This window comes from Miniopterus schreibersii, assembly GCF_964146895.1.
Source record: "Miniopterus schreibersii genome assembly, chromosome: 3".
Lineage (NCBI taxonomy): Eukaryota > Metazoa > Chordata > Mammalia > Chiroptera > Miniopteridae > Miniopterus > Miniopterus schreibersii.
The window spans coordinates 86173476-86189086 of record NC_138103.1 but is presented as its reverse complement, the minus strand read 5'-3'; the positions used below and the strand labels follow the sequence as shown (position 1 = coordinate 86189086).

General features: G+C 42.8%; 1 protein-coding gene across 3 annotated transcripts in view; it reads left to right on the top strand.

The window, feature by feature from the left end:
* RETREG1 (reticulophagy regulator 1) overlaps positions 1–15611 on the top strand; it is a 111159-nt gene that overhangs the window by 70353 nt on the left and 25195 nt on the right. The window contains exon 1 of one of the 3 annotated variants that reach the window (XM_081131957.1): positions 1097–1620. The exons of the other annotated variants lie outside the window; for them this stretch is intronic. Within the exon in view, the coding sequence (XP_080988083.1) occupies positions 1586–1620 (35 nt within the window). The 5' untranslated portion in view covers positions 1097–1585. Of the gene's footprint in view, positions 1–1096; positions 1621–15611 lie in introns of those variants that run through there. 3 annotated transcript variants of the gene reach the window in all.

Sequence of the window (15611 nt, the reverse complement as noted above, 5' to 3'; positions counted from 1 at the left end):
TCTTGTATGAAATACTAAAGAAATGTCTTGAATTGTGTCACAAAATAGCTAACACTCCCAAAGGAGAGCAGGTTGTGTTATTTGTTTTGACTTTTCAATTTTTTAATGCACTGGAAGTCACTTTGACACATAAGTGTAAAATATACATTAGCTATAGATATATTGCTAGGATTCGCTATAATGAGACCGTGGAATACAGGCATTTAAAGAAAGAAATTATTCTTAATAATTAGATCTTGCTTACTTAGTATTACCAATCAGGAAAACAAAATGGTTTCAAGTTTTTATGCAAAAAACATTTACAATGTCTTCCTAAAAGAATCTTAGTTATATTTTTCTAGCCTTTTTTTCTTTTAAATCAGGAAGGAGCCATACTTTCTATTTTTAAATTGAAAATTTTTTTTAAATTGACATAGTTTTATATTAGTTTTGGGTTTACAACATAATGATTCAATATTTGCATTTATTATGAAATGACGACCACGATAAGTCTAGTTAACATTTGTCATCCCAAAGTTACAGATTTTTTTCTTGTGATGAGAAGTTTTAAGATCTATTCTCAGCCACTTTCAAATATACAATACAAATTATTAACTATAGCCACCATGCTGTACATCACATCTCCATGCCTTATTTATTTTAGAGATGGAAATTTGTACTTTTTTACCACCTAGATACAAACTTTTCGCCTAGCCTTTTGGTAAAAGCAGAATTGGAGTGATTTTTGTCCTGCTCTTAGAAGCTGCAGCAAATGAGGGTACTTAGTGATTGACGCCTCCTGCGTAGTGATGAGCCAAGCTAGGTGCCAATGTCAGGCTGCTCCCTGATGACAGAGGGAAGTCCTGTGGAAGAAACTATATTGCCCAAAGAAACACAGGGGCTCATGTTTGAGTGTGTACTTGAGTGGAGAAATCTAAATGACCCAAGGAAAGATTTTCATGCAAAACAGTAACCCTCAAAACACAATTTTTTATTGACATTTTTTTAATTTTTATTTTTGGAGCGAGAGCTCGTTTGCTGAGTGGCTGTGTTCTCAGAACAAACAAACTTCTCAGCTCTGGCCCGCGTGGCCCGTTTCGCTCTCCGCCCTCCAGCTCCCTCCTTGGAGTTGGAGACCTGATCCCCTGGCTGAAGTTCCCCCGCTCCCGCTCCCCGTGGGGTGCCTGGTCATGTCAGGAAAAAAATCAGGAAAAAGAAAGGGTAGGCAGGCCTAGGTGAAGTCATCCCATAAAGGTTAATAGCTGGGCGATGACACCTTCTCACACGACTGGACAGAATGCGGGGCAGCTGGGCCGTGCTTGCTCCCAGCTGCCTGTCACGGTACTGGGAGTAAGAGGTGACCTATTTATTTTTAGAAGGGGACAGTCATAATAACTCGGCTCTTAGCTTCATTCAAGGCAGGCAGGCAGGCGCTTTGGAAGTTTGTAAACACCTACTTTCTGAGTAAGGGAGGAGTGTTTTTTTTCCAAAAAGGAAAGAACTTGGCTGCTGGGGTTTTTCCTCCTGTGGTCATCTGGAGGAGAGATCGTCGTGGCAGGACGAGCTGCAGCTCTCTCCACTGTCTTAGCATTTTCAGAGGGCAGACATGCCTGAAGGTGAGGATTTGGGACCAGACAAAAGGTAATTACAATATATTTTTACTACTTCTTGAGACTGTTTCATTTGCTAGGTATCTTTCATTTGCTAGTTATCTTTTTTAAAAATATTATGACTAGTTTAAATGAAAAATTTTAAAAATTAGAATGTAATCCCTTAATTTTAGGAAACGGAATTTTCTTAAGCATGAAGAGAGAGACATAAAATTAACTTAATATACCCTTAGAAACATGTGCAAATAAGTGTTTTTCTTCAGTGGGGAAGCGATGGTGTAAAATTTTTAAAAGTATTCTTCCCTACAATTTTTGGTGTTTGATTTTTAACTTTAGATGATAGTCATTGGAAATCTAAGCTAGTGAACATTTTGTAAAATATTTGCATTTTAAAGACTTGTTGAATATTTCTAAAGGTTAAATATTAGAACAATATACCAATTTTGATATTAAAACACTTTTTGTTTAACCACAATCCTATGAAAATGTGGTCAGTTGAAGCCCATATGCAGAATATTAATTGTATCGATGTTTTTATTAATGTCTAGCTCTAAGAAGGGGACAGAGATGGGAAAGAAAACAGGCAATTATTCTTACTAATAAGGGCATCACTTGCACCCATACTGAAGGTCTCATTTCTAACCCCATTGCTGTATTAACAAAATTGTATGAATCAGTTTCATTGGAATTCTAATTAGGATCGTGGAGATTCAGATAGAAAGAAGTAGAAAGAAAACAAAGCAGAAACAAACTCATGGATAAAGAACAGACCGATGGTTCCTGGAGGGGAGGGGGTTGGGGGACTTGGTGAAAAAGGTGAAGGGATTAAGAAATACAAATTGGTTGTTACGGAACAGTCACAGGATGTAAAGTACAGCACAGGGAGTATAGTCAGTACTATTGTGGTGACTAAGTCTGGTGCCAGGTGGGTGCTGGACTTGTGGGGATGATCACTTCATAAGGTATCTAAATGTCTAACCACTATGCTGTATACCTGAAACGAATAGAATATTGAACTATAACTGAAAAAAATTTTAAAGCTGTTTAAAAAGGAAAAGGGACTGGTGACAATTTTTTTTTGTCAAAGGTGGAAACTGGTAGTTCTGTAGGAGTAGGATGCCAGTACTTTTGTTGTTCTGTTTAAGACAAGCCCGTTTCAGCCGTGTGTGTGCTGATTATAATGAGTTCTAATTGTGTCCTTAAAAGCTGCTTTTCTCTTTAGTTTTCTAGTTTATATTTTCTTCCAGATTCCTTCCCAGTAAATCAGATGGGGACAGTAAGTTGATATTTAATTGAATAATGAAACAATTTTCTATATAAAATGAGACATTAAATCAAGCACTTGAAGATGGCATTTATAAAAGTGGCTAGATTTAGGACAGAGACTAACTAGTTTAGAAAATGTTTTCAGAGAAATGTAAATGACAGTCTTGGTTTTTGAGATAATGGGGTTGATCTACCTGTATCACCCCCACCCCGCCCCCACCCCATGACATTTTAACATTTCTGAAGGCAGCACTTTCTCTTTTTCTCTTAGCATCTTCGCATTCCCACCAGCTCTGCATAGAAGTTTGCATAGAATAGGCATTTTTAATAAATACCTGTTGAATAGGATGTATTTATAGACCATTTCAATACTTGCAATAAATAGCTAGGGGGCCTGATTGTTTTAGCAACTGAAGAGAGAGATTTGGCAGAAATGTAATAAGGGCTGCCTTAATGAAATGTAACATCACACAATTAAATAGCAATTAATTGTGGATAATTATAAATATTTTGAACTAACAGTGATGTAAACTAAACATAAGATTGTTTTCTAAGAATTTATTTTACTGGTTGCAAAGGACAGATAGTCAAGAAGGAGAATATATATCTAATAATTATTATTATTACCAAGGACTGATAATGTATTTGCTGAAAATGGGAAACTCCCTCTCACTCCTTTGAAGTAATGTACCCCTGCTTCCACTGTTTTATTTTGAGGAGGTAACTCCCTGTTCTGAACAGTTTGTGGTTTCCTATAAACTTTGCTTCATATGTTTTTTGTTTTTCCCCCATCTGTGTAGAAAGTTAGAAAGGGCACCCTGGGCAGGGCGAACGTTTACAGCTAGGCTAGAAATAAAATATTACACTCGGGAGGGAATTTTACTCTTGCTAAATTTGAGATTAAGTGCCACTGGACAACTCCTCTGGTACCATGTCTAAGAGAAATAACTATTATAAGTGGCGGTCTGCTGACCACACTTGTTCTTAGGGCCCGAGTGCTGCGGACTATAGTGGAGCCTCACATGCAGGCTTCTTCATATTACCTGGGTCCCATTGTGGAATTTGGTGACTCTGGAACTGGCAGTGAGCTAAATCTGAATGTAGTGTCTTAAATCAGTGGAAACCAAATGACACGAAGCTTGGTTAGAGTGCCGGGCTGTGTGCTGGGGGCGCCCTGTGCCTGCCTGCCCTGTGCACTCGGGTCTGGGTCCGAGGCAGCCTTTCCCACCCACTGAGTGCAGGGCAGGGCTGGGGCGGGAGGCAGGCAGAGGAGACCCTCCTCCTCCCGTTAGCCTGTTGCCAGTCATAAACACCCTCCAGAGACGCAGTGCCAGCTTCAAGGTCAGGGAGGGGGGAGAGGGTGTGAAAGAATGCCATTCTGAAGCAGAATTAGGCAGGCAGAAACCAAAGCAGGAAGCCGAGGAGAGAGGAAAAAAGTGGGGGCAGTGCCTGGGGCAGCTGACAGAATCAAGAAATACGAAGAAAATTAGACCCTGGCCAGAGGCCTGGCTCTCCGCCGTCCCTTGGCACCTGATTTGGGGCCCCACTTTGGAGGCAGCGGTGCACGCCCTGGAGGTGTCAGTACCTGCGTGGGGGAGTGTGGACAGGTGAAGCATTCCCAGGTCCAGCTGCCAGCAAGGGGGTGGACCCCAGGCTGCCATGACTGAGCTCTGAGTGTCTTACAGAGAAACTTCCACATGAGCTCACCACGTCCACACGCTCGCTCTGTATGTGTTTATCAAGTGCGGCGTCTAAGCCAGTTGCTGTGCCAGGGGGTAGGGTGAGGGGTTAGGCCCCTGATCTCAGGGAGCATACAGCCTGAATGGGGGAGACAGACACTTAACAGGTTAAAAATAAAGGCTAAACATATTTTAAAAAGGTAATGTAGAAGAATACCTGGCGTGTGTGGTATGAAAGACCAGTTCTGAAGGCCTCTGGAGGAGGTGCCCTTGGCACTGAGATGTGAAGGACCGGCCATGTGAGTGTGTAAGGAGGGTGTGCTCCAGAAGAGGACCTGGAATGAGCACAGACCCTGAGAGGGGATAAATTGCTGCCTCTTAGGAGCAGAAAGGCAGGAATGGAGAGCAATGTGTAGGAAAAGGTCTGGCCCGGCCCAGAGCGTCTCATAGGCCAGAGTGGGAGGTTAGATGCTATTCAAGGTGGTGAGAAGTCATTAGAGGGTTTGAAGGAAGGGGTTAGGGTGGGAGGTGGTGAGTGGAGCCACCTAAATACTTCAGAGACATTATGAGGTAATAGGCTTTTATGAGTTGGCCCGAGAACTTTAGTGCCATTTAAAACTTCTCATGGAAACATGGATTCTGAGGTGTAAAAATGCTAAATTTTGGAACATAACTAAGTCCTTAGTTGGAAATTAGGTGAATGTGCATTTCAGAAATCAGTATAAATTACACATCAAGAAAACCTAAGCATCGAGGCTGATATAGTGGAAGTTCAAGACAGTACTGTTGATTATGAGTAGTTTGGGGTCACCCATTGGGTAGCAGATAACTGGGTCCCCTGCGTGGTCTTGCAGGCCTGTAACGGGTGCTTGGATTCATGTCAGGGGCTGTACCTCCTGCAGGAACAGAACAACTTTTCACAGTGAGTCTGACCATTGGGTGACCCAGTGGGGTGGGCTCTGTGTGACAGGCTCCACTGTTGTTCTTTTTGGACAGGTATCTCAAATCCACAGTAAGGGAAGGCGATCTGGTGTCTTGCTAACCATGGAACAGGAAAAGAGCACTGCTGGGATGCCCCCTGGAAGATCACAGATAGCAACTATCCTTTGGACTGTTCAAAGTGTCTGCTAATCTTTTACACAGATCTAACATTTAACCAATAAGTAGAATATTGCCGAAAGGACAATATGCAGTTTTAGCGATTGAGAAGGAAATATTGGCTGTTACTGCAGGACTTTCTAAAGCATTGTTATTTGGCTTGTAATATAATATAGTAAAAGCTTAAAACTTTGAGTGAAAAAGGCCACTGAGCCCCTAAAATTGTAACTCAGTAGTAGTCATTTTGGTTGCTCACAGATCTCACAGCTGAACTCTGGAGTGGTGAGGTTCCATCTGTTTGGGCTCTGGATATATGAAGGGCTATTTTATTTAAGAAAACCAAAGCTCTTTGAAAGCACATGGCCTAATTAGTGTTTGAAAATGGCATTAGCAGTGGCATTGAATTTTATTCTTAGAGGGTTTAAAAGAAATGGATTTAAATGTAGTTTTTAATCCAGATGCTTTAATAATTCAGGTCGGCCCAATTATAGGCTTAATTTTACATTGTTCATGAAGCCTATCCTTTGATGATACTATTTCTTTGATGATACTATTTCTTAGCCTCACCAAGAAACCTGACCAGCACGCCCCACCTCAAGCTTTATGTGAGATGGGTTTCCACAAGCAAGCATACTTCAGTTTCTGTATGCCCAAAAAATCCTTATGCTGACTTTGACTTTGGAATAGGCACAGAGAGGTGAAGTCAGTGAAGTTCACGCAGTGAAGGGCTTGCTATTCGAAGGCAAGTGGCTGACTCCTGAGCCTTTGCAGTTAGACACATATATAGTCTTATGGTGGTGACACATGGGGTGGGTGTGATGCTCAGAAAGGTCAGTATGGTTGGCGCACAAGGAGAAAGGAGAGAGTGGCTGGAGATGAGTGGAGAGGTATAGAGGAGCCCCTGGTTGGCCCTTCCAGGTAATGGTGTGCTGGTCTCTGGGGGAGGGGAAGCCCCAATCTTAGCTTTCGCTGACTCCTTTTCAGGACACCCACATGTCACTGAAGGTGGAGCTGGGAAGGATGCACAGAATTGGCTCTGGGAAGCCTGCGGGGGTCAGCTCCAGCTCACAGAGCGACTGCATTGACACGGGAGTTAGCGTTTCATCCTAGCATTGCCGCGTCTTCTTGGACGTGCCCCCGACGCATACGGGCCATTCAGGAAGGGCTTGTTGAAGAAACTAATGGTTTCTTTTTCTCCCGCCCTCCGCAACAGTCATGGAAAATATCTCAGGCAGAGGAAATGTTTACCGCTTTTGAAGTCTTCCTTGATCCAGCTGGGCTAATATTTGAAACTGATTAAGAAAGGGGGGTGCGGGGAACAACACAGCCTGTCCTTGCTGCCGGACTGTGTTTATATGTGATACCCTCATCACCAGCTGGCAGGCAGCATGTGTCCCAGACCCCTGCAGCTCCCCAGGCCCCTCTGCAAGCTGATTGCTATTTTATAAACACAGGTGACTAATTTTTTGTCATCCCTAAAATGTGATGAAGGCCTCTTTGGTTTCTAATACCGAAGGAGGGCTACAGCTGCTATGTGTTGGGCCATGGAAAGGGCTGTCTCCGGGCTGTCCCAGGGCTGCCAACAGAAGCTGTCCCTACAGAGGAAAAGCCCATCCGGTGGGTTTCCTTACTCCCAGCCTTTTGTCCTTTCACAGGCAGCTGTGTCTGGACCCATCCAATTGTCTTGTTTCTCCTCACTGTGTAAATCTGGGTCCCACAGAAGGTCTGTGAGCTCAAGGGTTTGCCTGTGGTGCCAGTCTCATATACAGTGTTGTTTTCCCACTTGGGAAAATAAAAATAGTACCTATAGGGAAAGATGAAGGTAAAGAAGAAGGGATCACCCTGGCCAGTGTGCCTCAGTTGGCTGAGCGTCCTCTCATGCACCAAAAGGTCGCTGGTTCATTCCCTGTCAGGGCACATACCCAGGTTGTGGGTTCAATCCCTGGTTGGGGTGCATGTGGGAGGCAACTAATTGATGTTCCTCTCTCACACTGATTTTTCTTTCTCTCTACATCTCCCTTCCTCTCTCTAAAAGAAAAAATCAATAAAACCATATTTTTAAAATAAATAATAAGAAAAGATCAACTGGCATTTTACTGCTCTAAAATAATACTAGTATATTTTGTTTTCAAGTATTTCCTTGGACAGATTTTTTTATTGGCAAAGTTACAATAATTGAATATGATATATACAATTTTTTAAATCCTCACCTGAGGATATGTTTATTGATTTTTAGAGAGAGAGGGATGGAGAGAGAGAGAGAAACGTTGATCAGTTGCCTCTTGTATGCACCCAACTGGGGATCCAACCTGCAACCTTTTTTTTCTTTGTGCAAGGGACAATGCTCCAACCAACCGAGTCACCCGGCTGGGGCTGATATATACAATTTTGTATGCTGCTTTTTTTTTTTCTCTCTCATGAGCATTTTCCAATGGCCTCTAACATTTGGAAGCTTTTTTTAATGCCTGCAAAATACTCTACACTTTGGATTTTTCCACGTATGTTATTACTATATTATTGAAAATCGTTTTGCCCTATAAATGAGAGTGAGATACACCACATTAATTTTTGTAATTAGGGAATGATTGGATAAAAAAGTGTGCAGTATGAGCTGCTGGTTTCCCAAGGCCTGGGCCCAGCATCATTTCCACCACATTCTGCTAATCAAGTGACCAAAGATTCCAGATTTGAGGGGGGAGAGAACATGGAGACCTCACTTTTCCTCGGAAAGATTGTCAAAGAACTTGGGAGCTTTATTTTAAAACTTCTAGAAAGAGAAAAATGTTTACTTAATACTTGTTTTTATAAAATTTTCATCAGTTATCCTTCGAAAAGGTATTTATGGTGAAACTTTCTATCTGGCTCCCTCTCCTCCTAAAAGAACTGTGGACCAATGACATCTCTTTCTGACAGAGGAATGCTCCAGTGGTATAGTTTCTTGATGAGTACAGTTATACAGAATAACTTTCTATGTCTTTGAAGTTCACATCTTTAGGCATAAACACTTCTCTTTTGCAACCACTGTATAGAGTGACTCTAGGCATGGCCTTTGGAATTAGACAAAACTATTTCCAATTCTGGCTGCAGATCCCAGCCTCACCATTTACTAGCTGAGTGACCTTGGGCAAGTTTTTTAATCTCGTTGTATTTCATTTTGTTTATCAGTAAAATGGGAATAATAATGCTTACTTTATAGGCTTGTTTTATAGATTAAATATGGTAATCCACATTAAATATTTAGTTTATTGAATGGCTTATTGTAAGTCCTCAAAAAGTAGTTAATATTTCCATATGTTATACATTGCCTTAGGCAGTACTAAATGGGTCACTTTGAGTGAAAACACCTCAGCCATCTGTGGTCTAATCCTCGTGAGTATCCCTGTTACAGCCACGACGTGTGTGGAAGGTACTCAATGTGTGCCTCCTGCCTGCTCTGTCTAGATGGTGGTCTCAACCAGGGTCAGTGCAGGGCCGCCCCGTGCATTCCTGGTTGGTCTGGTGTGGATGGTCTGCGTGTTCTTCATGTTTGGAACAGGACCACGAGGGTCATGTGTTTGGTTCACGTGGTTTTTATCCTTCGTAGGTTTGCTTTAACCCAGGTGAGCGTGGGTGTTATGCCCCACACCTGTTAAGTGAATTTACCTCTTCTAGTGGGAAGCAAGGACGTCTGTCCAGGGCAGCTGACAGGGAGCCGAGTATCCACAGGGACGTTCAGATCCCAGACACTTATGTATTTCTTATCCGGTTGGTTTGTTTCAATCTTATGAGCACTGTGAACCTTCTAAATGATCATGTTCCCATCTCTGATATAGTCACTGGGAAGTAAAATGACAGCTCACCTCTAGCAAGTGGATGGAACCCTCTGAAATGCACTCTTGTACGCTCTTCTTCCCCTGGGCTCGCTGCTTTCCCATCAGGACCCTCAGTGCCATTCCCTCGTAGGCCACTCCCTCCCCCATGGGTGTAATAGCTGTGTGCTGAGGCAGCCAGCTGCGAGACCCAGTGCGGGTCTGACACCCATCCCAGGCTCTGCCCCCGAGCTGTGGGCCCTGGGGTGGGGCTGCACGTCTGGATGAAGGTGCTCCATTTCTACAGATGCACCTTGCAGTCCAACAGGCTCTGCTCCCTTCTGTGTTTCTTTTATTCCTTATTTTCTATGTACTTTTATAAGCCACCTAAAATTCTTTAGGGACTGGAGTGAGATGAAATAATTACCAGGAGAACAGCCTCTGCTACACAAACATTAACATATAACTGTACGTGGAGAAATAGGAAATGAAGCCTAGTTTTTCACCTAGTTTTTCACTTAGGACCAGAGGACAAAAGGGATTCAGTTCTGGAGAAGGTCAACTGCGGTGAGATAGGGTGAAGGAAATACAATGCTGGATTTTGTGTTTGAGAAGCGTCAGCTTGCAATGCCCAAAGAAAGGTTGCTTTGAAAATCAGTCATTTTCTTCAGCAAGCAAACTTCTCCTTCAACTCATACGCAGGGATTCTGGTTTATTTCTGGGGCTGGTTGGCCACGTTGCAGCCTAGTAAAAATGTGTAAGAACCCGCCCAAACTCAGAGGAAGGGCCTTTAGGCAGAGGTGAGTTAAAACTCTGTTTATGTTTTTCAGTGGTTCTTGTAAGATCCCCAGTAAACTCTGAATAGGAAAATAAAAACGACCTCCTGGGGGAATGTTGGCTTCTGAGTCTTTGGCCGGAATAATACAACCTCTTCCAGTGTCTTCTCTGAGGGAGACCCAAGCAGGCAAAACAGTTCTAACCAGACCTGCTCGGACCTCTGTTTCTCCTGGTTTTTCTCTCGCACTCTCAGCCACTCTCCTCTAACCTTTGCTCCTCATGGACCTTCATGCCACGAACCGCCTTCTTCACCATGGTACCTGCTGTCTGCGAATGCAAATTGGCAAAGGCGGGAGGCAAAACCTAGATGTAGTAACACAGAGCAGTCCATCCAGGTCACAAAGTGTCCTGATGCAGAAGTTGGGAAACAGTGGGAGGGCCCCAGCTATCCCTGGGAGATGCACAGAAGTTTAGGTGGTGGTCAGGAGGGCAGTGGTTTTACCCTTAAAAGGAGATTCCTGTCAGTCTTCCAGGCCCAGCCACACTCCGTCTCCAGCTCCCCAGCTACAGCCTCATTTTTGCAGGATTGGCCTTCCCTGGGCATGATTGTCACCCACTGGGTAAATGCCACCGAGGGCTATGAAGGATGTTGCTCTGTGGTTTCCACAGTGTCTGGGGAGGAATCCAGATTGTGCATTCTTTATCCAGGATGGGGGACTGCAGTTGTGAGTGCCCAATGTGGGAAGAGGTGAGGGAAAGGCTCAAACCCCCAAGTCCCCTCTCTGTGGTAACTAATTTATGAGGAGTACTGTGTTTCAAGGGTGGAGACTGGTGCACCAGAGCTACTCAGACACCCACACGTGGTGGTGCCTAAGGAGAAGGGAGGGTCGTGCAGTCATTACCATGATGAAGTGGCCTCTTGCTGGCTGTAAACAGAACAGGCAGCTGAGCACAAATGCTGCTTTGTGACTCAGGAAGTGACATCTCAGGGTGGTGTTTTAGTTGAAAGATAGGCAAGTGCTTTATTTTAAAAAGAAAGCACACCCATCTGTCATCTTCAGATTATACCTATAAAAATTAAACCTGTAAACTCCATCTTTAGATAATGTGAGGGGATTAAAAGGTGTTTATATTTTTTGGAAATGACTAGTGTCTATGTCTTGCAGTGTTCTAGGCAGGACTCACAAATTATGTGGCCTTTGTATGTTTAACCATGGCCCTTTTTTCTAAGTAGTTAACGAAATGTTTCTGGAGTCACTTGTAATGTGAATGGTGGATAACTTTCCTTCCAAAGTAATTAAACTGAACATGAATTCTGTATAGGCATAATTTCTCATAGTTTTCAAAATCTGGAAGACTTTCTTTTAGATGTATATTTATTTTGCAAAGGAAGGCTTTGAATGTAGACTTTGTTATAAAAGGAATACATACGTAGATTAGTTATTATAAACCTAGAATGAACCGACTTGCTTGCTGAAACAAGAGATTTGCTCAGTAAACTAAAATACAACAGACATTGACGTCCACGATAAAGGAAGTAGCTGATAATCCCTTTTTTGGGCACAGCAGAGGGGAAAATGGGAAGCTGTTGTGTTCCATAAGGCAGGTGTGACGGTTTGATGGCAAAGGGCTTTATTCTCTCGTGCCAACTCCTATAAACTGGAAATGGTGCCTGGAGCTCTGATAAGGACTGTGAGGCCTTGTTGGGAGGGTTCTGGGAAGAATGTTATGACTAATCAGTGTGGTCTGCCATGCTTGGAGAAGGTGGATGGTTATGTGAGTGAAGCTCACTGTTTCAATGTGAGGATGGGGGTCAGGGATGGGGCAGCCATGGGAGAAAAATCTTTGTTTGATTTTGAAAGACTCTAAAAATGTTCAATGATATTAATCGCACCTTGACTCCCCTCCACTCCCATTAGTTACCAATATTCTGAAGCTTGAGAGGGTAGAAACTTTACCTAGGAAAAATCTGAAGGTTAGATGCCTCTTTGCTAAATCCTGGATAAACTTCTAGGGCAAGGACTATTTTAAGATCATAAGGAAACCTCTCTCCTTGTGATACTTTACAAGTCAAATCTGGCATTTAACATCTTCACCAGTAATATGACAAGAAGTTGGGTGCTTCTATTTCATTTATTATTAGCAATAGGACTGCTTTTTATCCAACCGCTGTTAAACAGGCATGGCAGGTTGGTGGGCTGGAGCTGGAAAGACCTGGAAAGGTCTGGTCTGCTGCTACCACTTGTTGGCTGTGTCTGCTTTCTCATCCGGGAAATGGGGGCATTTACCCACATTGTCAGATTGTAGTGAGGATTACAGATATTATGATAAAGCTCCTGATGCAGTTCTCAGCACTTGGTACATACACAATATATACCAAGTACATACATGGATGTTGTTGTAGTAGAAGCTCTTTGAATGGTTGCTAGTCAGCCTGAAGCCCATGACACCCAGAACCTAGCAGACTAGTGTAGCCTGGAGGCCAAATGCACCCTGTAGCCTGTTTTTGTAAATCAAATGTTATTGGAATACAACTATGCTCTTATTTGCATATCGCCTGTGGCTGCCCTCAGGCTGTAATGGCAGAGCTGAGTACAGAGACTGGATAGTCAACAAAGCTGAAAATATTTGCTCTCTGTTCCCTTTCAGAAAATGTTTGTCTCCCCTGACTCGAATATAAAACTGCTTTCATTCCTTTTGTAATAGAAACTCAAGTTTCAGCTGGATGATGGCCACCAGTAATTGATTTACATATCCTAGGCTCTCCTGCAGCTAGACATGGCCATGTGACTGTGTCCCAGCCAGTGGGAGGTGGGCAGAAGCTTTGCATGAAGCTCCATGACTTTAAGGGAAATGGAGTGCCCTCTGGTTCCCTTTCCTCCTCCCTGCTAGCTGTGATATGGACGCATGGCAGGAGCTGAGTAACTATCTTGGACCAAGGGATGGAAATGTGATGTTGAGGGTATCTGAGTAACAAGATAGAAAGAGCCTGGACCTCCAACATTATGGAGATCCCATATAGCCCAGGACGGCTCTGCTCTACTGTCCATGAGAGAAAAAGGAAGTGGTGTCTTGTTAAAACCCCTGTCACTTTGACATTTAAAACAATAGGTCAACTTATGTCTTAATACATAACAGCTGTTGACCTCTATGAAAACAAGTAGAATGCATTGGAGAGAGCCAGCAGTGGTAAGTTGCTAATAAATACTGCTTTTTTTAAAAAGTGGACAAAACCACTAAAAAAGTTGGTGGAGGGGTGAGCATAAGGACGATCCTTCATGTGGGTTGTTTGACTTATTAAGTCCCTCCTCTGTAAATAAACTAGAAAGCACAGATGACTCATGGGGCGTGTATTTTATGCAAGAGCACCAATCTCTGATCCACACTGTAAATCAGTTGACAGTTTATAACTCCCACTGCACATATACATAGGTTACTATTTGTTGGATTCAGCTGAATGCCCAAGAGTGTGCTGCTTGGTTTTTGTTTGTCCCCAGTCAGCATTCAGGTTATTCCCCAAGTATGAGAATATTCACGCCTCTTTCGTGTCAATATAGTTTGGAATTAATGGGTAATCTGTACTATGCTAGATAAAGGAAGAGGGAAATTATCTAATACCGAAAAAGCAGCTTAAAATTGACTGTTGTTGGCAGTATGTAAGGATACGGTAGCCCTTGTGGTGACAATCTGAGAAAGGAGGGCTGAACTGCCCCAGGTAATTGGGCCCTGATGCTTAGCAGCCCCACTGCTTTTTGTGAATCGACCTTTACATTCTAACCCCCAGCTCTGGGATCTCCAGCTCCTGTTTCCAGTGAAAGCATAGATACCTGCTTTGACCAAGCACAGAATTTCTAGTTGTCTATTTTACTGAAAGGGAACAAATCGATGAAGGTTGTAGCCCCTAGGCCACCCTCACAGATCACGCTGACCGAGCCTGCAGAAGGGGCCAGCAGGACACCTGCTCTGGCCTTGTCGTCACCAGGGGCCTGGAAATCATCAATCCATGGTAAAGGAGGGACAAAATTCCTTATATGGCTCTGTGCTTCTCTGTTACAGGACTGCAAACATTGGCATAACCTGGGTTTGACATTTTACATTTTTAATACCCCCCACAGCCTCAGAAAATGGAAGTACCTGGGTTTTTCTCTTCTTAGGAGGCCTGTATGCCGGGAACCTCTGTCAATCTGAGATCTGACACTTTGCCATCAGGACTTGAAGTATCACCAATAGCTACTGTCTAAGATTCTCTTTTCCGTCAGTATTACTGGGGTGTTTTAAGGGATATTGCTAGCTTTAAATATTCCTGTTTCAAATGAATATCAGTTTCGAAATCTACTGTTTATATGAGAAAGTAAATGTTTATTTCATAAAGGTGAGGACTTATTCAGTGTTTTCCTAAATTCAGCTTTTCAAACAAACATGGCAAAATCCTTGAGCAGAAGGTGTCGTTGACTAGCCCATCCAACAGTACTCAACCCAGGGCTCAGGAACCTTCTGATTTGCTGGGCTATTTCAAGGGATGGCCATGATCCAAAAGACGATCCAGTCTGAACCAGCTCCTTACTGTATAGACCTGGAAACCCAGTTCCTTGTGTGGACTAGTCAGAACTCCGAATGGAGGGACTTCTTTGGTCATGGAGCTGCTCATCTGCATATTATTATATCCCCAGATTCTTGAGCATAATTTGTTAAAAGAACCTTCATTTTATTTGCTCTTATGATTCCAAAGAGTCAGTTCATAACAGAATTCACAGACTTGATTCATTCCTGGACTCTGGCTATATATTCAAAGTGAACTTAATTTTTAAGTGAACCTAATCATACTTAGCATCTGGGGTATCTGCTAGCTGTGGTATATACAGGGATCACTGAAACCATGTTGGAAGTGGCTAGTTTGGTTAAAGATTACGTAGATTAGAAGGTAGAAGATTTTTGTTGATGAAAGGAGAAGCAATGGCATATATCTGACTTTAAAAACAATTGCCTTTTGCCCGGCCTGGTGTGGCTCAGTGGTTGAGCATCAGCCTAGGACCCTAGAGATCAAAGTTCAATTCCTGGTCAGGGCACATGTAGGGTTGTGGGCTCGATCCCCAGGCCGGACACATGCAGGAGGCAGCTGATTAATGAGGACTCTCTCATCATTGATGTTTCTCTCTCTCTCTCTCTCTTCCTCTCCCTTCCTCTCTCTGAAATCAATAAAGATATATTTTAAAAACAAACAATTGCCTTTTATAGAACCCAACATTTTCCCCCCATTTCTTGAAAATGCATTATGTTTACATGAGCTAGGGGAAAAAAGAGAAAATTATGCATGAAAGATTGAGTTCGGATCAAAATATAACTCTAAAGCATAGAATGTACTCAAAGATAGCAATAAAAGAATGTCTTTCATTGCATGTTTGTGTAAATAGTTA